The 25,495-nt window shown below is 42.3% G+C and overlaps 1 protein-coding gene across 3 annotated transcripts in view; it reads right to left on the minus strand.

Annotated features, from left to right (window-relative positions):
* STARD13 (StAR related lipid transfer domain containing 13) overlaps window positions 1-25,495 on the minus strand; it is a 289,969-nt gene that overhangs the window by 113,585 nt on the left and 150,889 nt on the right. The window contains exon 1 of one of the 3 annotated variants that reach the window (XM_082278694.1): window positions 104-280. The exons of the other annotated variants lie outside the window; for them this stretch is intronic. Coding sequence (XP_082134820.1) covers window positions 104-272 — 169 coding nt within the window. The 5' untranslated portion in view covers window positions 273-280. Of the gene's footprint in view, window positions 1-103; window positions 281-25,495 lie in introns of those variants that run through there. 3 annotated transcript variants of the gene reach the window in all.

The following is a 25,495-nucleotide window of genomic DNA, read 5'->3' on the forward strand; positions in this document are numbered from 1 at the left end:
GAGCCTGAAACATGAGGCATTAAAACCTGTTCTCTTACGAAAGAGCAGACCTGCAGACCGTGCGCCAGCGCCGGGCTGCGGAGCGCTCCTGCCAGCAACTCACCTTGCTGAATTTTCGTCACCAGCTGGTGACGGGCGAGAATCCTGCTGGTCCTGTAGGGAGGGCGCCGGGAGGGCGGATCGCAGCGCCAGAAGAGCTCCTGGCCCTCGGGGGACACCGCGTTCAGGTAGAAACAGGCGGTGCCCGCGGCCCGGGGCACCTGCTTCAACATCCCACTGCCCTCGGCTCGCCCCGGCCGTCCCGCGGCGCTGCTCCAGATCGGAACCAGGGCAAGGAAAGCAGGGAGGCTCTACGCCCCAGGGAGCTGCGAGGAGCGAGCGCTTTAAACGAAAAAGGAGTGCCAAGAGCTACTATAGCCCGGGATTCCGGCTTTCTCCCACATGATCCGCGCGGGCCAATCGCTCCCACTGCTGCCTGTGGAAGTGAGCCTGCGGAGCGGGACAGCCAGCCTGCCTCAGCCCGGCACACAGCCTGCCCCAGCCCCAGCCTGTCCCGGTCCAGCGCACACAGCCTGCCCCAGCCCCAGCCTGTCCCGGCAGCCCCCTGGCTGGCCAGAGTTCACCCCGCACGGAGGGGCTGCACCGGGCCACTTCAGAAAGCAAAGAAGAAATAGTTGGAGACGCTTGGGAATGCGTGTTTTAGGGTAATCAGGGCTGCCGAAAACCTTTTCCTCCTCTGCTCTACGCTGCCCAGCTGTTGACTCATCTCTGGAGATGATGCCCTCACTAGTTTTCTAAAAATCATACTCCTGTTTGCCAAGAAAAAGTCCGTTTATGGAAGGGCTGTCTGAATCTCCAAATCCAGACAGTACAACGAGCACTGGAACAAGCTAAGCCCTTGGGATGAAAAAAACCGAACACCTAGCAGCAGTCACTCAGCAGTAAACAAAACCCAAGAGTCCCTAACATTAATGCTACCAAGAGCTGGTCACAGCCTGGAAGAGGGAAAAGGGATGGAGAGGTTCTCTGTTATTCAGGTTCCTTGCCATAACCTTGCCTTGTCTTCTTTTTTGTTGTTGTTTTTTTTCAGCAGGCATGTGTTTTCATTCTGCCCTCACATATCAACCACTGAGTTTGCCAAAGATGCTCTTTCTTTGATTAATTATACGGAAGCAGAGCACTGTCATTTTTATAAGCAAATCTGAGTGAAAATATACTGAAAATGCCCTCCTAGTCAAATAATTTTTCATTACATTTTAAAATACAAATATTTTGGATTAATACACACCTAGTATATGCTGATTTCTAAGAATCACAGGAAATGACTGATTTCTAAGAATCACAGCTCAGGAATGGTGCTGCCACCTCTGTGCCCCTTCCCACAAGACCAGTGTGAAGCTGGGGCCTGGCAGCTGACAGCACTGTTGGAGTGGCTGCAAGCCCCAGGCAGAAGGGGCTCAACCCCCATCTCAACCCATGGGAGATACTGACCTCCCCAAACTTCACCTGGACATCTACCTGCAGTGACATTATTGTCTGTGTCCTGTTCTCCAGCCTTGAGGCCAACAATATGTCATGACATGCCATGGTGCAATGGAGCTCTCCTCACCCTTCCAGCCTCACAGATGCTGACCAGGGCAGCGCCATGAGGTGGCACCGCCTGGGACTCGCCTCTTCACAAAGGACAGGGCAGATGTAGCCACCTAAATGTGAGAGGGGGTAGGACAGCTCTTACTCACAGCTATTCATTAAAATTTTGCTCCATGCAAGCCCCCTTAGGGCAGGGTTTTACTGCAATGCAATCTGTTCTCATTACACCTTATGAATTTTATTCCTCATCAATGTGGGACTTGTGCAGTGCCATAAAATGGAGAAATGTAATTTCGGGTACTAGAAATTTAAAATGAATGCTGTGGACTGGAAGCCTCCATTACCTGTTATTACCATTAACAGCACCTGCAAGTGCTGTACGTGCTGCTTTGTGCTCCAGGTATGGCTGCATGGTCTTCCCTGAGACTCTAAGAAGAGACTTCAAACTCAAGACCAAAGACATGGCACCACTACAATCTATAATCCCAAACAGGGCTGGGTACTGGCAGCCAGGCAGTAGGACTGACCAATCTCCTCTCTGCCTTGCTGTGCAAAGAGAAGAAGCAGGATTGCTTCACAGGTGTGAGCAGAGAGAGCCTGAACAGCAGGGAAGAGGAATGGTTCCCATTCCTACCCCAGCTTGCCTAGCCAGTGTATCAGTCACTCTGCTGCTGTCTTTTCAGGAATAAATATCCCAGAGACCCCCAAATGTCAATGACAGGCATAGTGTTTATCCAAAGAGACATTACCTCTGCGCAGGGAAATTCTTATTTGATTAATCTACAGTTCTTTGATCTAATTCTATTTATAAAATTCTAGTGCTAATGTAAATCATTTCATACCACTCTGTTTAAATATTCAGAAAGATTTCTTTTTCTGTTGGAAAATGCATTGACTTTTTCAGCTAATGGGATTCTGCATTCTTCCTAGGAAGTAGGAAGCAGTTTAAGAGAAATAAAGTGCTTCAAAAGCCAGTCCAAAGAAACAAAAACCAAGGCAAGAGCCTATGTAAGGTGTATATACTAGTGAACAAGTCCACTAAGGGCTCAACAAGCCCAGTTATATGCTTGTCACAGACAGCAGAGTACAGCCTCAGTGCCCCTGTGGCTGCCCATCTTTCCCATGTCTCCACCAGAGGGTAAGGCAACAGGCCAGAGCTGCCCTGCCAGCATCCCCAGCAGCTCATCTCAGAGGTCACAAAGGACAGAATAAGAAGCCTCTGTTTCAGTGTGATGACTTTCCCTTCCTCCCAGACACGAGGGTCCAAACACAACTTCAGAGCTGGAGGGTTGCCCCAGGCTTGGTGCTGATGAGTGCTGCCTGTGCCGAGGCTGAATTCTTTGGCTTCAGTCCAGTACTTGCATAGTAGTCAAATAAAACAAGAAACAACAAGAGTTAGCTGGTCTTGTGGTGCGTGTTTGAAAGCTCCTGTGCTTGAAGTTGTGCATGGCGAAGGAAAGAAGTAACCCTCATTGCATACTTTTAAAATGACTGTATCCTTGTTTGGTGACTACCTTGACACTCACTGTTTATTTTCAAAAATGTGTCACTCAGATGAGGAAACCCCTTTGGCCATCAACCTCTCAGACAAGAAGTACTACAGAAGTCTAAGTTGTTATATAATAGCACTAATTAATATTTCAGTCTCAGTCTGCAGACTGTTTCTGGAATAGTTAATAGAGCAACACTGAACTTCATGCTAACACATCTCATAAAAGCACTTCAAAATAAAAGCTTCCTCATGGATTTTACAAGGGCTGTGGGGGAGCTCCAGCACAACCCTGAAATTGCTGCCAGTCTTGACAAAAGCACTGTCCCATGAAACAAAAACCCAGCCCCATGTTCCCATGTTGTGACTGATCCCTGCAGGAAAGGAGATTTCCTTCATAAAACCATGTCTGGAATTAGTGTTTTTTTAAAAACCTGAATCAGAAATATCCATGCTGATTTCTATAGTGTAATAACTACATGTCACATCTAACATGACAATCAGCGACTTGATGGATACCAAAATACTCTGGGATATCAGGAATCTTTAGTTAAAGACATTCATACAGCACAGCACTTCTGACAACTGCATAGACACAGTATAACTGGCAAAGTCAGCTCAAGGAGTCATACTCTTCTCTGTGTGAATTCACAGGCAGAACTGCAACACTTCATTTCTGTTAATTGCTTTTTATGTCCCTCTGCCACCTTTTCTCCCTGAAATGGCATTTGGTGTGAGAAAGAAAGAGTAAACTATTGGAAGGAAAAATTGCCCCAGGGCAGCCCGTAGATACTGTAGTATCTCAGGCAGTACTTAAGATCTGCTTCCATTTCACTGTGAGTGGGGTGCTGACATCAGCTGGAGAAGACAATGCAATGTGCTCTAGAAATGCTAAAATGCATTTGATAGCAAACTATCTTCTTATGACTGGCTTTTCTGGGCAAAACAACAGCGTGAGCTTCTACACACCACCTTGGCCTTAGAGTATTATTCATGAGGCAACACTACAGTGGGGTAGTTGAGGATAAATTGAGATGAATAGCACTTTCCCACTTGTATTCCTATGTGTATATATATATATATATATAGCTTAGAATGCATGCATCCCAGTGAACTGTGAGATAGGTCCGTGATGTTGTACCTGGCACGGAGTTCTTCAGGCTTGGATTGAACCTGCTGTTCTCAGACAGAAATCAGCCACTTGATCTTCCTGAGGTGACCCATTTCCCTTTTATTGTTAGTTGCACTTATCTCGTTATTTCACATCTAAAATTTAATGGCAACTTGACAGCCTCTCTTCATTAGTAAGCACTGGTTCTATGAGAACAAAACAGCTTCCTATCCACTAGAAGAGCGCATTTGTTATTAACATTAGTGACATGTAGTTAGAAGAAGCAGGAAACTCCTGTTTTCAAGTCACAGAAGAAAAAAAAATCAGGCATCTGCTTTCAACTTGCTGATCTCTGGACTCTCTTCTATAATTCTGGAGGTAGAAGAATAGTTCAGTTTGCTGGATTATGGCCTAACTCCAATACCTTATATATGCAGTATATCCTGGATATTGATGTCCTATCTACATATCCCTATCCTATCCACACATCTTCTATTTCTTGCCTGTACCTGCCTTTACAGATGCCTGCACAGCAGGTCATGTGCTAAGTACAGGCAATTTCTCTTTTCTCAAATTCGGGAAGAGAAAAAATGCACATGCAGGGAACCCAAAGCTGAGTTTAAGATGAAGCTGGCACTTACTTCACATGTTTTGAATCCTATCTCTGGGGCCAGGACTTTCAAAAGCAGAAGTTCATTGCCTGTTGTTTCGGAAAAGCGTTTTATGTTTGAACACAGACATTTGTTTGAGAGTTGTTTGCTGGGATTACTACAGGCTGCAAACTCTTTCATACAGGGCATGAAACAGCAGGGACTCTAGAGCAGCCAGAAATGTTTCCCTCTGGCTCAGTGGCACTTTGACTTTCTCCCTGAGGCCGTGCTGGGGCGTCGAGGCTCTGCAGCTCATCTGGGCTGCCAGGAATCAGACTAGGGCAAAAGGAAAATAGTTTATGTGAGATTTCTGCATCGCCAGGAAGTGAGATGGAGACAGCTAATAGCTGCACGGAATTACAACAGAGGATTGTTCCACTGGAGAGCCCGATACTGATGTGTTCTGGAGGAAAGTCAGCTGCTGTGTCAACTGTCTGATAGTGAGTTTTAAAAGTGAACACTGCTATGCAGGGCTTCTTATGCATGAGAGACAGGCTTACACGCACCCTTGAAGATAAACTTCAAACCAGGAGATGAGGCTTCTGAATAGCACATTATGCCCTTTTCTTCTGTTCCAGTGTCCCTGTTCCAGCATCAGAGGATTATCCATTTGCATTTTAAGACCCACTTAATCAATGGATAGTACTGCTACATAAAATACTTCCTGATTACAAGAACATCAGAGGCCTAGCCACAGCACAGAAGCAGAGGATTAGAAATTTATGTGCAGGAGTCCAACAGTAGTATGTTTTAGGGAACAAAAGGATGGCAGGGAGGTGACTGACCCACCAGCCACCCAGACAAACTTACAGAAATAAGGACATATACAAAAAGCCAGGAGGATGAGGGTCATGGCAAGAAAGTGTGATTCATCTCATCAGTTCTCCTGTGGAAGAGCTATGGGATGTTAAATAAGCAAAATGAATAGTATCTGATTTGAAAAAAGCTCCTCCAAAATCCTCTACCAAGCAATCATAAAGAACCTCAGCTATCATAGATAAAAAGGAAAAATCCGCTTGTGGTTTAATGGCAGCTTAAAGACAGGAAACAAAAATAGTAATAAATAATCTATGTTCACAATGGGATTGGGTTTCCAGAGGACTCACACACACATTAGTGCTGGAACCTGTTTTCTCCACTATCCATACATGATTTTTTTAACGGGACTGAGTAATGAGTTGGCAAAATATAGTGATGATAGTCTGTCAGTCAAAACAGAAATTGGTTGTAAACACTGAAGGTTCCTACAATATTGATTGAGAAGGCCTTAAAACTGTAGCTTTTGAGGGTGGATAAATGTATGGGATAAAAAACATCCTAAAGATATCCAGCACACAGTGATGAGATTTAGTGGAACTGTTATCACAGAGGAAACAGATCTTGAACAGGTTTATGAAAATCCCGTACAAGCACTGAGTAAGAACAAAAAAAAGCAAAGAGGATTTTAAAACTTTTTGGAAAAGTAATTGAGTGCAAACCAGCAAACATGCTTGTGCTATTACAAAGGTCTACCCATCATTTGGTAATTATGAGGTCTTTACTTGCAGTGGATAAAGTTGGGAACAGTAAGTAGGGGTAGGTTCAAAATGAATGAACATAAATAGTTCTTCATATATAGCTGACCCCTGGAAGTCATTGTTAGAGGATACTGTGGTTGCCAGAAGTTAGCAGAGTTCAAAAGAGGATTAAATCCCTGGAAGAAAAATTCAGCAAGGGCCATTAAGCACAAAATTCCAGGTGATGGCTCAGGACCTCGAGCCACGTGAATGCAGGTAAGATACACAACACATACACAATCACTATATGCCTATCCCAGTATTATATTTTTCCCCCAAAAAGCTGCATCTGCCCACTGGCTGACACATGATACTGGGTTGGTCTGACCTGGAGTGGCTACCCCACTGGGGCTGTTCTGAGTGGGAGTGGCCAGTCTGTACTCTTACCTGAGCTAACCAGACTGTACCCACCCCATGGCCTATGTAAATGTGGGATCCTAACAGCGCTGCTAGTGCATAAATGCATCAAAATAACTGCTCCTGTGGTCTGTGGCTGGAGCCTGCAGAATGACAGTATTTCCCTGGGCACGGCCTCTCCATGCCCTCCTGTCACATTTGCTAGTGAAGTGTAAGCTGCTGGTCTTTTGGCCACAATGTCAGGCTCAGAAGATGTGACCTCTCTGTTTCTTCTGCTCTCCCAGGGGCTTAGAAGGCACCAGGAGCTCCTGGATGGTTAGTAAAATCATTGGAAGGGGTCAGTTGTTTCATCCAGTGCCTGACTGCTAATTTAGGCATTATGGTCTCACTCCTGTTCAATCTTTAAACATTTTTTCTCAGTCAAACCACACCAGCATATGAATAGAGACTCCACTGGCCTTAGCTGAACTCTTCACAAGCCAGGAATAGCCAGCATCCCACACTGTGTAAAGTCCCTAAAGACAGTGGTTCTCAACAGTAAATTAAGGAAAAAACCCAACAGCTGGGTAATAAATAGAGCTTAAAACAGAGGCAGACATTTCAGGTGGCAGACCTCCTCTGCTAAAGTATTTGGAGAGTATTATGACAGAAATGAGCTAAAAGTGGTTTCCATACCCTTGGAGCAACTCCATTTGCTGAATCTATACCCAGGTTCCTAAAGCTGGGAACTCTGTAAATGTATTAAAGTAGTGGTGGGCTTACACATATCCTAATCTCACAGTCTCACTAACAAAGTGTTTGGATAACACACTGATAACATAAGAAAGTGTTTAGATAAACTTAGTTTCTTATAGTTATCCAAATACACTATAAATCCGCACACAGCCCTACTGCTGGTGTCACTCAGCCACAGACAAACATTCCAATCTCAGCTGAAGGTTCATGCCTTTGCAGACTTCAGGTGAGGGCTCTGCTATTTACTTTCTTTTCAACAGGACTCCAGTACCACCATGATGAAATGGGCAAGAGAGGAAATATTCAGGTTTTGATTTGGTTTTGACAGAAGTTTTTTTTGCTCTCTCTGTGCTAGAGAACCAATGCCGAAGTTAGATTTCGTAAAAATTTTTAAAAAGCAACAAGGCAGAACAGAATAGTTCTTGGCAACACTATTTCAAACACAGCAGCAGGGGACTGGTGCATGGGAACATGAAATTCTCCAGGCTCCTTGAAATCAATGAATACTTGTTGCATGATTTCAGTCTCTGGCCCGGTGAGGCAGACAGACACTATGGCTAGGGCACAGGACTAGCTGGCAGTGACTTGCTGGAAGATTTCAGGGAAGTTGTATAACCTGTCTTTGTACACCAGTTTCCTGACTGATAACAGTAATCTTTGGCTTTCTTAACTATTTTCATACCTATATGTAAAAAAAAGGAAATGCAATTTTGTAGGAAGATTAATTTTCCTTACAAGCAGAATCAGTCCACTAGAGGCAGTCCACTAAAATCTACTGTACCTGCATGAACTAAGGAGAAAATAAATACCCTTTAAAATGGTCCTACACCTGTAGTGCATTCCTTCAGATGAGACACTTATTGCCTAAACTTGCAGAATGCCAGAGATTTCCCAATGTGTTATTAAATGCATGCTATTGGATCTTATAAATTCTGTGTAACAAGGATGAAGGGTTGTACATGTGGCTGTGCAGAGCAACGTGCACTAACCAATAAGCTGAGTCTGGACTCCAGGGCTGGACTGCAGCCTAGCATGCAGTGAGGTACTCTGTAGGATGCATATAAAGCATTTTGTTCACTGACAGTTGGAATTTCTCTTCTTTTATTCTACAGTCCCTGAGCCATCACCACCAGGACAGCCACTAGGTGCAGCAAAGCCATCCCTTTGCTGGTTACTCTTTCTGGAGACCCAGGAAAGCTGCAGCTTTGACTGATGCATGGGGGAAGTTTAGGTTATGGTGGGGTGGCAACTGTTCCTGGAGAGGGATGTCCTCTGCAGAGGCTGGTGACCTCTTCTGCCTCCTTCTCTCCCATCTCCTTAAGGAAGCAAACTGAATGAAGCCTTGTGGCAGCCAGTGTCCGTGGTGCAGTGCAGGGACATCTGGCCTGACATGTGGCAGTTCTGTGCTGTTGCTGCAAGGGTGAGTGGAGCACTGAACACAGCACAGGGCTGAGGTCCGTCCCCATGGTGTCCAGGTATTTGCCTGCCCATGCCCTGCAGAACAGGGTGCACACGACATTTTCTTCCCTTCCCCAGGTCACCAGAACCAGAACAAAGGCCCAGTACAGCAAACAGTGTGGATGAGCAGTGAATCTGGTCACTGTACCAGCTCTAAGGCTGAGCCACCAGCTCACCACTCACATCTCGATGCACACTTACATATCTGCATAATATCAGCCATGCTGGTGTCTGATTAGCAACCTCACAAATAAAGAAGCTGGGGGAATATGAGACATGCATGAATCACTCATTCTTCATCCAAAGATAGAATTTAGCATAATCCACATCAAGTGTTCTGTATAGTACATTAGTTGCCATGTATGTTTGGAGCAGAGTGCATGATGCCTATAGCTTTTAATCCCAAATTATTTCTTTCTTCCTATCACAAAATTTAGGAGTATAAGTTACACACATATAATTTTTTAAAATTAAAAAATAAAAGCCCAAACCAACCCCGACAATAATCCCTGGCAGAACTTCCACAATAAACCAGCAGTGTGAGTTTACAATACAGATATTGATGAACTGGACAAGTCCCTGGACTGGATTTTCTGTCTTCTAGCAACCAACTGCTCTATGCAAAATTTAAGCATTTCATTTTTAGACTCCGTATTTCTTGCATACTTCTTTTCACTCAGATTTTGCACTGTGCTAAATACATACCACAGAGCTGATGTGTCTCACTAGATAAAGCTGCAGGTGATTTGGTTTTTTTTTTACAGAGTGGAAACCCCCCAGATAGCAGGAGCAACAGAGAGGAAAGGGCTTCCCATAGCTCCCTTTTCAGCCACCACCCTGCTCCTTCTGAAAAAGGGCAGGCAGCCTGCTGCTCTCCTTCCCCATAGCGTACCTTTGGAGAATGCTTCCAGTGTGGGAAGGGCCGGAGAAAGCCTAGAACCTGCAGCCATGCAGGCAAGGTGAATTATTTTCCAGCAGACATTCCTTTCCTATCCTTCAGTCCCCAGTGCAGGTGTACTTTCCTTCTCTGCTCTCTAGCTCCCACACTCCCTTGCACACCCTCCTCCAGCAGCGACTTACCAAGACTCTTCCTCTGTTGATTCCCCCTCTGCTCAAAATAGGCACACCAAGAGAGTTGGTTGATAAGTTCCATTCCAGCTATGAATTTCTTTTTACTCTCTCAATTACAGAGTGATGAAAATATTGCCGTCTGCCCTCATGTTTATCCTGGCATCCTGTCACATCCTTCTCACAGGCTTTCTCCCTGTCTCACTGTCTGAATATACAGCTCTGTTTCAAATCAACCTCATGGTGTTCCTCATTTGTTGTTTTCTACCTAAGGTGTTGCTCCATGTTTATGGAATGTAGTTTTACTGGAAAAATTCCTTGGCCAAAACCTTCAAAAGGAACTACTCATCTTGGGTCTATTTTCCATGACACTTGAAAAGCTCTGACTTTCTGGGAAGGTTAGTTTCCTCAGTCTGGACACAAGACCTCTTTGAAGTATCTCAAGTTGGGCAACAAAATATTGCTAAACTGAAATTGCACCTGACCTGTGAAGAAGGCTGGTCCTGTTTGCCAATTTTTTTGCCTCTTGGTCAATCACATTTTGACATGCAAGTGCTGTTCTTAGCTATAAGGACATGAAATTAAGGCAAAACTGGGTCCTGAAAGAAGTTTCCACACTGTGCTGCTGTAGACATCTTTTACTCCAAGCCAGAATTCATTGGATACCCTGTAAGTGCTCAGGATCTGCACATACATAGCTGAGAGCGGAATTGGCTTTAAAGTACTTTGTATAGACTCTCTTCTTGGATGGCAAAAGAATGAAGCAAAGATTAATGTATTTCAAAATAAAATGTATTTTATTTTTTCACCTTTTACGTCCTGGGGAGCTTATGACAAATAATATACTCACTGGTTCCTAATATGTTACCAAACATAATAGGTTGGATGATAAATTCAAACCAAATGGAGTTCGGAATGTTTTGTTTTCAAACCATTAGCAAGCCTGTATTGCTTTAAAAATAAACTTTGTTCCCACTTTGCTCGGATTAGTGGCACTTCACTTTGCTCAGACTAGTGACAGGGAGGCAACTCTGACCATGACACCTGGAAATGACATGAAAATAACTTTTTAAAAATAGCAATTGTGATGTGAGGGATTACACGTCTGTGGAACATTTCAAACGGGAAACAGTCTGTGTGTCTCACAAGCTTAGGTGTAGCTCAGCTAGGAAGTGCACAGTCACATCATAAACCTCCCATTTACTTTGCTCCTAATTGGCAGCCCTGTTAACAACATCAGCAAAGAACTATTTACTGAAACCTGGAAGCTAAGAGGTCATACCATAAACTTGTCATGTTCTTATACTCTTTCCTAGGCATTCACTAGCAGCTGCTGTGAAAAACAGGATACCTGAGCCTGATGGACTTTTGCACTGACTAAGGACACAGTAAAATAAATATTCACACACTGAATAACTGCCTAGTAGTTTGAAAAGTGAACCTCAAAGTGCACTTTAAAACATGCATTATGAATTCTGGCTGTTGCCCCTGTTGCTTAGCTAAGCCTGCCAGGGTTCACAAGTAAAATCACACAGCTTTTATTACAGTGAATTCAGAATACCTTCTAAAGATGTGTAATTCACAATCTGCCTCCCCAGAATAAACTGGAAATGAAGAAAGGTTCAGGTATACTGGCAGGTTACTGTCACAACATGTACCTTTAAGTGCATGTTTAAGTGCTATTGAAGTCTCAGGTGCCTCGTCAGCTCCATCTCCTGCCTTGCTTACATGAGCAGGTGCCTTAAAATGAAGCCAGAGATGCTATAAGCAGCAATCTCTAAAGTTAAACTTCTGCAGTGCTAGTGGCTCACTGATTTTCATATCAAAGGCACTTAGGTGGCAGCTGAAGAGATGGCTTTTCCCAGTCTGTCACTGCAAGCAGGTCTTTGGTGCTGTCACTTGGCTAGGATTATGGCAAGAAATAAGCACCACCGTGGGGCAATTCATTTCCCTTGTCTCACACATCTATTTCAGGATGACAGGACTTGCTTTCAGAGGTACCTATTTCTGTCTTGACTGTGAAGGACCTGGTGTGACTAGCTCAATCCTTTTAGAAGGCATCCCCACTAGACTCACTGCTTTCAAGTCAGGGCAGATGCTTTTCACTCAGTATGTTATTTATAACATGAATCAAGATTGTGTGGATAGAGCATAAAATAGAGCTTGCATTCTGAAGACTAAAAGAAACCAAAGTGGAAAAGGAATGAATATTTCTTTTCTCAAGTATTTCTGTCAGTTGGTACAGCTTAGTTGACTTGGTTGCTACATTCCCATTTTGGGATCCAACCTTAATCTAGAGTTCAAGCTGAAGCTATGCTCCCACAGGGCTGACAGGTACATCAGTGGCTGTGTCACACAACTTGGGAAGCTGGGGAAATGCCAACATGGATTGTATTCACTCATTGGCAAGACAAGTCTAAGAATGCTGTCCTTGGGATAGGTTTCTTTGCCATTTCACTAGCAGGGTCTGCATAGAGAATGGCTGAAAACTTATGCGCTAAGAAACCCAGGGAAGAATTAAATGTTAACTTCTTCCTACTGATTATTTCCTACTTACGTTATTGCTCAGTGTTTCATCCCCTGCAACTGTGTGAACATGTATGTTTTAGTCAGGCATCTACTGGCAAAACTGGGATGAGACTTCCGGTGTAAAACAATGCCCTCGTTTAAAGAAGTAAGTCATCAAATAAGGGCATCTATAAATAGAAAGGGTTGTAAAAACAAATAGGGGAAAGCATCTGGTTTGCAACATCTTTGCACAATTTGCAGTAGCTAAATCTGGACTCAATTAATGACCCGTTTATTTTCCAAAATTTCAGTAAAATGCCTTGGCAAAAACTTAATTTCTCTCTGGAGAACATCTTACTTCCTTCCATATGTTGCCCGATCTGTCACAGCAATAAACTCCTTCCCAGCTTCAAGATCCCTAATGATTGCACCAACTGATGCTTTCCATAAAAGAAGAGATAATGGTTCCAGCCCTCTACAAGTCATGATTCTCCCTTAAGAGAAAGCAACACAAAGGAGTACAAGAGCGAGTGAGTGCCCTGTGTTACAGCTTCTGTTGTGACCTAGAATCCAGAGATTTAAAACAGTTCCTACCTACAATTCATCCCAGCTGTTTTATAATCCCACTGAATTCGATAGTTTCTTTAAAATGCTGCCATGCCACGATTAATGTATATGCCTTGGCTTTGTAAACACTTGTCCTGCTGTCCTTGTTGTTTAGGGTGCCTTCCAAAGAAACAGCTTAGGCCTTTTAGTAATTACACATGTTTATGGTTTTGTATAAAACAAACCAGATGTTTCAGAGTCAATTTTATTTGGTGGTGTCTTGTCTAACCTAGATTCTGAAATGTATTTGTCCTCTATTTGAATCAGATTAGGTATAGTATCTTCTCTTTTATTATATGTTGGAAATACGGATGTTCTGGTACCTTCCTCTTTCTGATGAACTCAAAAATCCAACCACACTGATTTAATAGATAGTAATTTTAAAAGAATATACTGTTGATTTAGAATTTAAATATGACAAAACTGACTAGTCCACATGATTCAAACATTTAATAATTTAAATTTGTACTGCATTTACGTTCTCTGCTGAATTCAGACCATAATCAAATTATCAGTTTTGTTCTGAAACAAAAGCACTTGGAGCTGCTAGGGATATACAGAAAGTGAAAATGTAATTACCAAAATACTCATCTGCCAAGCTGATATAGAACTGTATGAGTCTGATTCTCTAGGAGCTAATGTTTCTTTATGTTCGGGACTGATGGAGTTAGTCAAGTCAGGATGATAAAAGCCATCCTTACATCAGAATTCAGAGTGTTTCTGCTGGTTTTAGAGAAGCTCTTTATTTTCTTAATGTGACTGGCAGAAAAACAAATGATCCAAATCTTTAGCTGATAATGAAGCTGTGAAAGTTTCTTCCCAGGAAAGAAATTGGGCAAGTTCCAAACACCTCACCATGTGGCAGAAATTCATGTAGAGGCTCAGTGTATGTATGTTTAGTTATGCACATTAAGGGTGATTGCGGGCAGTTTGAAAGTTGACTGTGTCTCTTTGGTTGTATAATTTCCCAGTTTATTCAAAGGAAGCTGGTGGGCTCAATGCTGTCATGGGGCTTGAAAATTCTCAACTGAGAAAAGTAAGAGATGATATGGTAAATGAAGTAATAAATTATGCAGAAAAGAGGAAACAGTTGTCATTTTTACCTCCCTATGATACCAGAAATACAGTGATGTTCAACAAAATTTTAAATCTACAAATTAATATTTAACAATTGAAGAGAAATTATGTGTGCTATACATTGGTTTTACTTGCAAGTACATGATTTGAGTCACTAGTTATACTATTACCCAGCAGTCCACCTCCCATCATTTTTCTATCAACTCCTCTAGCAGCTGCCTATATTGTATAACTAATTTTCTGATACTTTGTTTAGTGAGCTGTTCTGAAGCTGAACATTTACCTTCTCTCAGTGACTTCCACAAAGGGAAATGGTGCCAGCCTTTGCTGAAAATCCTCACTTCATCACATCTATACAGACACCCTACCCCCTATGACTGGGGCAGGGGCCAGGAGCAAAGGATTTAACTCAGTGTAACTGAAATGAGGAGCCTCGAGCCTCCAGGACCCACATCTAGTACGACAGCAGCTGGCTGGGGGCCCCACATATAAAATAAGCCCTTAGGGAGCACTGGTGACCAGGGTGTGGCACAGCAGTTTGCAGGAAGGGTGCTGCAGCAGTGCCAGCCCGACCAGGGAGCAGTGGTGTCCACCTGGCAGAAAGCCACGGCCCCGCTCAGCTCCGCAGTCGGCACGGCTGGCACAGCTGCCCAGACAGCTCTGCCGGGAACACGCTGCCAGTGCGGGGTGGCAGCTGTGAACACAGCTGTGGGAGTGTGCCCAGGTGCAGGAACTTCTCTGTTTAATGACAGGATGGGGAGATAAAGAGCCCAGCTGACGTGTATCTGCTCCGATGCATGCAGCATGGACAACAAACAGGAGCAGCTGGAAGCTATTGTGCAGCAGGAAAACTATGACATAGTTGCCATCATAGAGACATGTGGGGATGGCTCAAACAACTGGACTGCTGTGATGGGTGGCCATAGACTCTTCAGAAGGGATAGCAAGGAAGGAGTGGTGGTGGGATAGCTTTGTAGGTTAGAGGGTGTTTTGATTATCTGGAGCTTGATGATGGTGATGACCTGGTTGAGTGAGGTAAGAATCAGGGGGAAGGCCAACAAGGCAGACATCCTAGTGGGAGTCTGCTGTAGACCACCCAAACACAATGAAGAGTAAGACAAAATATTCTGTAAGCAGCTGAGAAAAGTCTCACAATCACTAACCCTTGTTCTCATGGGGGAACTTCCTCTCACTAGACATCTGGAAACGAAAGAATCTGGCACTTGCTGTTACTAAACTTCATATTGTTGGTGATTGCCCAGCCCTCTATCAAGATACCTCTGCAGGGCCTCTCTGACTTTGAGGAAGTCAACAGCTCCTCCCAGTTTAGCATCATCAGCAAACATAGTACACCTTCAAGTTCTGCATCCAAGCTGTTTGTGAAGACACTGAAGAACACTGGCCTGTCCATCCTTTATTGGATGCAGGCAGAAACATAGTGACAAAGGATGACGAAAAGGCTGTAGTACTTAATGCCTTCTTTGCCTCAGGTATTAAATAGTAAGACCAGTTGTTCATGGGGTACTCAGTCCCCTGAGCTGATAGATAGTGACAGCGAGCAGAATAAAGCCCTCATAATCCCAGGGGAAATGGTTAGTGAGCTGCTCTACCACTTACACACACACAAGTCTGTGGGACCAGATAGGATCCACCCAAAAGTACTGGCTGATAAAAGTGCTCACTGAACCACTTTCCATCATTTACCAGTAGCTCTAGCTAACTGGGCAGGTCCCAGTTGACTGGAGGTTAGCAAATGTGACCCCCACTTACAAAAAGGGTCAGAAGGAGGATCCAGGAAACTACAGACCGGTCAACCTGACCTTGGTCAGGGAAGGCCATGGAGCAGACCATCCTGAGTGCTGTCATGTGGCATGTGTAGGATAACTAGGGAATCATGCCCAGCCAGCATGGGCTTATGAAAGGCAGGTTCTGCTTGACCAGCCTGATCTCCTTCTGTGACAAGGTGGCCCACTTAGCGGATAAAGGAAAGGCTGTGGATGCTGTCCAGCTGGACTTTAGTTTTGAAACCTTTTCCCACAGCATTCTTCTGGAGACACTGGCTGCTTATGACTTGGACAAGTGCACTCTTTATTGAATAAAAAACTAGCTGGATGTCTGGCCCCAGAGAGTGGTGAAGAATGGAGCTACATCCAGTTGGCAGCTGGTCACCAGTGGTGTTCTTCAGGGCTTATTACTGGAGCCAGTTCTGCTTAATATCTTTATAGACGAGCTGGACAAGGGGATCGAGTGCACCCTCAGTCAGCCTGCAGATCAGGCCAAGTCAGGTGGGAGTGTTGATCTATTACTGTAACCTGCAGCCATAGGGAGGAGAGGAGAGAAGATCCAGCAGGAAGGAACTGTGCAGCAAGATTGATTTATTTAATTATTTTACAAACTCTTTAATAGACTTTTTTCTTCATAGTCTAATTGCACAAAGGATCAGCCACGCCCCTGGGGTGACTGGCTAGAATCCTAAAACATCCATTATCAAAATATTTTTCTACTGTACCATAAACAAAGCTTTGCAAGGTTGCAGGTGTTCATAGTTTATAGAACTCTTCTAATATCTTTGTGAGAGAGAAGGTATCTCACGGGCTTAGAAAGAAGCAAGAAAAATTCTCGCTAGCAGCAATATTTGTATCCACAATGATCTGCTGGAGAGCAGGAAGGCTCTGCAGAGAGATCTGGACAGGCTGGATCAAAGGGCTGAGGCCAATTGTGTGAGGTTCAATAAGGCAAAGTGCTGGGTCCTCCACTCGGATCACAACCCCAGGCAGTGCTGCAGACTGGGGAGCAGTGGCTGAGAAGCTGCCTGGCAGAAAAGGACCTGGGGTGCTGGTCAACAGCAGCTGAACATGATCCAGAGCATGAATCCAGGTGGCCAAGAAGGCCAATGGCATCCTGGCCTGGATCAGCAATAGTGTGGCCAGCAGGACCAGGGCAGTGACCCTGTACTCAGCACTGTTGCCCTGTACTCAGCACTGGTGGGGTCACACCTTGAATCCTGTGTCTCGTCTGGGCCCCTCACTACAAGGAGAACATTGAGGTGCTGGAGCATGTCCAAAGAAGGGCAATGGAGCTGGGGAAGGGTCTGGAGCACAAGTCCTGTTAGGAGCAGCTGAGGGAGCTGGGGTTGTTTAGCCTGGAAGAAAGGAGGCTCCGGGGGGAACCTTACTGCTCTCTACAACTGCCTGAAAGAAGGGCGTAGTAAGATGGGGATTGGACTCTTTCAAGTGATAGGACAAGAGCAAAGAACCTCAAATTGCACTAGGGGAGGTTTAGATAGGATATTAGGAAAAATTTCTCCACCAAAAGGGTTGTTAGGCATTAGGCTGCCCAGGGAGTAGTGGAGTCACCATCCCTGGAGGTGTTTAAAAGACATGTTGATGTGGCACTGAGGCACATGGCTTAGTGCTGGACTTGGCAGTGCTGGATTAATGCTTGGACTTGATGATCTTAAAGATCTTTTCCAGTCTAAATTATTCGATGACTTTATTTATATTAAAAACATTTATTGAACCAAGGCAAGCTTTTAGGAGTGTTTTTAAACACTACTTACTACATTTCAAATGGGTATCCTATGCATAATGAACTTATACAATATTTTAATATTACTCATGACTCTTTAGTTTTGTGCCTTGAGATAGATGGTTACATATTTGTTTCTGAAGTAACATTTGCAAGTTGGGATTGCAGCAAAATATTTGCTAAAAAAGAGTATGAATAGTTCACAGACTTGTCAGAATCCATCTGTTTGTGTCTATTAATGGGTGCATTCCCAGCTGTGGTCTTTCTAATGTAATAAATAAAAAGTTTCTTTCTTACTATAAATCCAATGGCTGAAATCTCCTTGTAAAATTGATTTATTTCAATAAAAATCTGTCCTTATGTTAAAGACACCTCTTAAAATGAGCAAGACCATGAGATACCATTCGCATATCATTTCAGCAGTCATCTGACACCTAAACGACTCAGTCTCAAATAATTTACTACAGCATTTTTCTGGATAAGCTGTGAAAGAGCATGCCATTCAGATCAGGATGAGGGGGACAGTGATGGGAAAAAAGAGGCATATTTAGCAGAGGAATGAGAGGCACATCAAAAATAACCTAAGGGTTGGGACAAATGCTTAGGTCCTCGCTCCTTCATGCAATGAATCCAACATAAATTTACACAGGTATGCAACATATTTTTGAGAAGTCTAAGCTATGAACCAATGCAGGAGGTTCCTAAATCTTTAGGAACCCTTTTTTTTTCGTAATGCTATGTGTAATTTTTTAGTATTTTGACTGAGAGAAGTTACATTTCTAACTGTGGTTTTGATTTGTATCTTTCACCATTCTCTTAAGCTATCCTTTTCTGGAGCTGGCAGCTACCCTACATTTCTTCATAAATTACAGCAACAGAAGACTGTATACAAAGATATTTCAAACTAATTTTTGCTCAGACAGATCTACATATGATCGAAGGTACATTTCAACTATGCTACTGTCCTGAGGCAATTTCCCCTTAAATTCTTTCTATAACAAAACCAATACTCCAGTTTTGTGGCTGACTTTTAAAGTGCTTCTGTATTAAATGACCTGTGAAGGTTCAGTGCCCTTCTGCATCATCATGGCCTGGAAAACCAGTCCTCCCCAGAAAACATTCCTTGGTTTATCAGAGCATTCATTTAGCTCAAGCATCAGAAGAAACCGATTATCCCCACATTATTTTACATCTGTGACAAGTAAAATTTGTGAAGTATTTATAGAATTAAGCAAGCTATTTTGAAGTTAACGAACTTATCTTGCTGCCAAAGAAATACCCATGGTTTGAACAGCTTTTTGCTAAGTAGAAATTTTAAGTCACAGTGTTTTGAATGAAAGAAACACCACATTTTTAAATTTCAGTGCCTCCTCTTCCACTGTACAACAGCATGTTGCTGGATCTGTAAAAATGATTTCCGTAAAAAAGGTTTTATAAAAAATCTTTTCTATGTACTTACTGTTCAACAGCAACAAAGAAAAAATCAGTATCACTATGAAATTATTTGTTGAAATGCAATTCACTCTGGTGATTATATACACCAGAGTATGTTTAGTTTTGATTGCCATGCTAGCTGAAAACATCTTATTTTTTAATTTTCATAAAATGTGTTCCACTTCTACATTGCTAGGTGTCCTGCTGCAAAAGCTCAGAAAATAAGGCTTCTGGGTGGCACTCTATTCCTGAGGACAGAGAATGCCTGCAATAGTGCACTACCTTAACAAAACCAGCTATTGTGTCCAATATTGTGACGCACGATGTGTACACACACTAATTGACATTACTGCATGTAAATTACTGCCCTCTGCTGGAACGACAGACAGAGTGTTTCACACGAAAAGGATTGTTACGTAAAGTAATTACATTGCTTGTTGACGTCTGGTGTTTTATGGAACCAAGTGCCATGAATTCCGGGTGCTCCTGATCCCTCCTTGGAGCATAGCTGTTTGCTGCACATGTATCTACGTGCATTCAGCCTTTTGCAGTACAAGGTGCACCAGGTTGGTCTGACTGCCAAAATATTTTCCTTTTTAACTGTAAACAGGATGTGCAAAGGAGCTACAAAAGTGCAGTCTTCTTGTGAATGCTCTAATGTCAGTCAAGGAACCTTCTACACTGTCGTATTTTTAAGCATGTAATAATCATAAGAAAATATCACAAATTCTTAATGAACTGAAAATAATATTTTTAAACCCAAATTTCCAAGAATTATTACACAGGCATCACTTCTTTAAAATCATGAGGTTGACTTGAAACTGACATTTTACAAAATAAGTTTTTTCCTTGGCTTTTCAGACTCTGAAATTCACATTTTCTTTTTAAATTTGCTATGCAAATATGCTTAAGTAGAAGTGAAAGCTGGGTTTCTCAATGAATTGGGACTCAAGGAGATGATTTTCAAAGGAGTTAGATATACAGCAGCACAAGATTTGGCCATGGCATGACAGAAAAACCAAAGAAATAAGGAAGAGCAAGACAGAACATCTGTCTCAAGAAATCCAAGAAGTACAGAATCCAAGAAGACAAATGTGAGTCAAAGCACTGCTCTGAAACAAGGCCAATGCCTGGCAAGTATTGCACGTATCAAATTGTTAAGTCATCTGAGTTCTTGGAATCCCTAGAAATACGACAATATGGGACATTTGGAAGGGTTTTTTCATTAAAGCAAAAAGCAGTAAGACAAAATTCAGAATTGGGACTTCATGATTCCTGAAACTAAACACCACATCCTACTGTAGCTGGGAAAGCAGAAGAATGGGAGTCCAGTCTCCAGGGCCTTCCTGAGCCCAGAAATGTCACATGTTTTGGAATTTGCTGGCCAGGTACCAACAGACTATTGATGTTCACTAAGCAGCTAAAAGTTTATTGTGGATATAAATGTTCCATATAAATGTTCTGGCATAGTTATTATTATAAATAAAGTCACTTGCATGGGGATATGGAAGCAGCCTATAGGATTACAGTCATATGAACAAATACAAAAACACCTAGTAGGAAATAAGAGAGAAGATACATTATTTAATATGCCATGACTGATATAAAGAAGTAATCTTGGAATGGAAAAGCATCATCACTGTTGAATGCCAGACAAATACATTAATTATTTTTATCAGTCTATATAAGTTCCTATATATCTTAGAAAAATATGAGCACCAATAAACACATTTATCTAAAGGATACTTAAGGATACGGGAACTTAAACAGTATTGTATTGTATTTACTGCTTCTGGAAAAATGGTACTATCAATTGTTTCCAATATTATGGTCTGCAAACATCAGCAATAAGTACAACGTTTACAGGAATTCTCCATAAAGGCATAGTGTAGAGAACTGACAAGGTATCAGCCTTCTTCTAGTCACATAGAAGCACCTGTAGGTGGAATAAGCTGAGGTCATATATATGTGCAGAGAGAAAAGGAGAAATATTTGTTTACTTAGAACTTCAAGAACCTTGTGAATGCTCAAGGAACCACAGAAAGCTGGTAGCAAAAAAAACCCCAACCAAACAAAAAACCAAACCCAAACCAAACAAATCCAAACCAACCAAAAACTGTACTGTAAAAAGGACTGACATCATAACTTTCCAGGGAAAAAAAGTGTATTTTCTAAAGGTTAATGTGTCATTGAAATCGGTGAACAGTGAAGCTCCAGAAAGATGGAGACCTATCAAGAATCTTTTCTAAAGCTATCAAATAGAAACTGACTGATTCAAATAGTATCCAGTTCTATTGCCAGCACTGACTCCCCATTTTATCAGCTGAGATTTGTATCTCATACTGTCAGGAAATTAAGTATTCAAAACTGGATTTCTTTTATGAAAATAATCCCTGATACAACTCTCTCTGATGGAAGCAGTACTCGTTCAATTACAAAATGAATGTTGTTGCCACCCTAGGAACCTCTGCTACTTCTCCATGATCACTCCAAATGTTACATGGTAAATTGCAGCAGAGCCATGAGAATAAGAAAAATACATCTTTCTCTGGACTTTGAGACAGTGGGGAGTCCTCCATCGCTCCCCCTTCACAGTCTCACGCTGATACAGAAATACTTGGCAGGTCAAGCATATTGGTATTTTTGTGATTGTACTTCTGGAATTAACTTCTTGTTGCTGAGGGTCATGAGAGCTTGGCAGCAGCAGAACCAACAATGGTGGTATTTTGCCACTACTGCCCCCTTTTCAGATTCAAACACTGGCCTTCAAGGAGTGCCTGGGGAAGGAGATGGAACTTAGAGGATACTGACATAACCCATAAAACATAGGTGCAAAGAAAAGCCTCTTCATGCTTTAATAAAACTAATCTAAAACCCCTCCTCAGATTAATAGAGATTGTATGGCATGATTAATTTAATTTATGAGATCAATGACTACTTTTTTGGCTACTACATTTTCTTTAGGACTGAGAGCATTTCCTGGCATGCCTGGCCAAATGAATCACTCATAAGTCACTTTCTTTCTTTTCTGAAGCACTCCATCATGAATAAAGAATGTCTTTCATAACTTTTCTCCTTGACAAAGAACAGTCTTTTCCCATTGATGGGGCTGGGTTAGGGAGGAATTTACACATATACATCTTATCAACATACATGAGAATCAGTATCTTGTACTCTCCAGTGCACTGGTGGGGACAGAGACCGCAACATCTCTACTTTGCTTTCTAAAAATGTTATGTGCATGATTTTAAAATAGAACACAAAAGTATGCCCACCAAATACCACATTTTTCACATGTACATCTCCCACACTCCTTAATGAAAACAGACCTTGCAGAATTATTTTGTTTAAAAAATCCACTCATTTAATGAATGTCTTTAAAGTAGATCATCAATCTGCCACATTTGCACTGTACACAAAGGTCTTAATTGACAATAAATATCAGTAATGTAATAATACCAAGATGCAGCAGACTCAAGGTTGGTCCCATACTGGGACACCTGCCTTTGATCAGGTGTTCTCAGAGGACCTGGGAGCCTGGTAAACATATTTCCATTGGAGTTTCCAATGACTTCACCCCAAAATAAACTTCAGCTTTGTAGAGTAAAAACTTCAAAAGCAAGTTCTTGAAAATGTTGCATTTTAAATGAAAACTAAAATCGATGAGGAACCTATAGGTTTGATTTAATTTCTTTAATTAGGCTGCAGAAACATAGCTGCTCTTGCCTCCATACAGGCATGACAGAAGACTGTGCTAAAATTCACATAGTTCTGGTTGTGACCACTAGTTTTTTAAGACTAACTTTTCACTTCTGTATTGCCCAGGATCAGCAGATCAGCAGGTGCCAAGGAGCACCATGCTGCCAGAGGTGCTATTACAGACTTGGGCTTGTTCATTTGCACCCAATAAAGCCACAATAACCCACAAACCAGCCACCAATTACTTTTGAGAGGAGCAGGTGAATTGCCTTATCATCTCTGCCACATGCTGAATGTGGCAGGTAGTTTCTGCTGGACAAATTATTCTCCATTTTCTACCTACATCAGATAATGTTCAGCTTCATCTCTGATATAAATGCATTTCAGTCACATTTGAAGAGGTACTTCTAGCGGGCAATCAATTTATAAAGTCCTCCTGAATAGTTAAGGACACCTAAGAGTAGGACTTCTAAAACTTTCCATTTAAAGGTCATAATTTTGGCTTCTTTAGTCTAAGATTTTCTTTTACTCATGAGCCTGCTTCATGTTCCTCTTTCAGTTTTGGAGCTTTAGGTAATAAATTTCTAAGAAAAAATTAGTCCACGGTATATTGTCCCACCATACCTTTTCATGCCACTTGATTTGAGACATTAGGGCTTCATCCTTTGGAACAAACCTCTGCAACCTCACAGGGAAGGTCAAAGGGTCAGTTTAGCACTGGTGCCTGAAAAATCTGTCCAAACTTGGACAAGTTTGAAATGTCAGTCTGAGCAAACCACTGGAGGTGTGGTGGAAAACTTGACCCCAAATTCCTTTTACCCAAAGCACAGCCAAGCCAAAAAAAGAGTGGGAGTGTCTGAAACTGGTCCCCAAAACTACCCCAGGGAATTGCTTCTGGAGAGCTCTGTAGCTAAGTATGAGTTGGGATGGTGCTCAAGGGTGTCCTGTCTGATATGGCTGTCACAGCAGGCAGTAGAGAGGATGTCAATGGAGAGATAAGAGGAATTGTACTGGAAGAGCTAGAGGAGATCAAGTAGGGATTAAATCTCTTCAAGAACACAGAACATACAAAGGGTTGTGAGACATGAAGCTCAGGTGAGAAGAGATTTGTCAAAAAGACTGAGGGTGTATCTGTGCCACAAACACAGTGGAGGCAGCCTTACAGAGCAGAAATCCTGGCTGCAATCCATGAAGATTGCTAAACCACAGCTAAACGCTAAATCTCAGAAATCAGAGACAAAGATTTCTCTTATTAGAAGAATGCTAGGGTCACAAAATTAAGTTCACAAACTTCAGTAATTCTCAGAATTGAAGTCACCTGCTTAATTCTAACTCAGGACTCTTCTCACTAGGCACTAAAACAAAGTCTCATCTTCATCTGCACATGCAGTTTCCAAGGATCCCATCTGATGATGGGCAATGGTCATGTATCAGCCCTGCTGTAGCTCTTGCAGGTGAGAGAGAAAAATCCCAAGTGTCTGAGGCTATGACAAGTTAATGGTGCCCCTGTGGCAGAGCACCTTCCATTCTTTGTTTTACACCAAGTCACTTGAAACCAAATCTGACCAGACCACCAGAAACTGCAAGTTATTCATTCCCTGGGTGCAGCACAGTTAGACCCCAAATGCTCATTTGCACATGTTGTGCAACAGCAGCCACTGAGAGCCATAATTTGAACACTTAAGTAGATAACTCAAGGTCTAACTCACAAGAGCTGATACTCCTGACGTTCAACCTCATTTTGCCACTTGTTTCTATCTGTGACATGGGAACAATGTAACCTTGCAGCTTCTAGAAATACAACTAAAACATGAATGGTATGACATAGTCAAGACAGTGCTCCTAAGCACCAGGCTCATGAACACCTGAGGGAATTCATAACTCTGTGCTCAGTCCAGGACCTGAGAAAGCTGAAGTACAGCAGGCTCTAGTTTAAAAGACTCAGCAACAGGGATCATCACCTTCTGTGGTAAATGAGGATGAAAAATTCTAAGGAAAAAAAGGGTGAGGTGATCATGTCAATCAATCTTGTCAGTCATGTCAGTCATGACAATCCTACCCTACCAGGAGGCTGTGCAACACAGCAAAAGGGATCCTTAACTACAGTGTTTCCTGACGGCAAAGTTAATTCAGTTGCCTGAATTTAAAAACTAAATTTTAATTTAATTTAATTTTATTTTATAGTAACTGTAAGAATCCCAGATAGAGGGTGGCACTTTCCCCTTACATACAAGGAATGTAAGAACTGAAACTTCTTGGGTTTTACTGTAACAGGTGATCACGATTTGAGCAGGGATCTCAGAATTACCTTAGGTCATCACTTTTGGAGAATCTGTTAAATACCTAAGTCAAATTCCTTAAACCATGGTTTTCAATAATGGCAAAGTGGTTCAGGATTAAATTAAACCAACAGTATTTTATATAACTTTTCAGGTGAATAGGTCCCCACAGGGAATTAAAATTCTAGTACATTTCCCATTCAGTTTGTGAATTCCAATTTAAACCATAAGCATAGTGGAAACAGTGTAAAATACCTCTGCAAAAATTATGAAAAGCACAAAAAAAACCCTAAGGGCGCAATTTTTGACACTGTAGAGGGTACACCCATTGTTTAAAAAACAAATCCCAG

The sequence above is a fragment of the Coloeus monedula genome (assembly GCF_965178545.1).
Source record: "Coloeus monedula genome assembly, chromosome: 3".
In the NCBI taxonomy this organism is placed as follows: domain Eukaryota; kingdom Metazoa; phylum Chordata; class Aves; order Passeriformes; family Corvidae; genus Coloeus; species Coloeus monedula.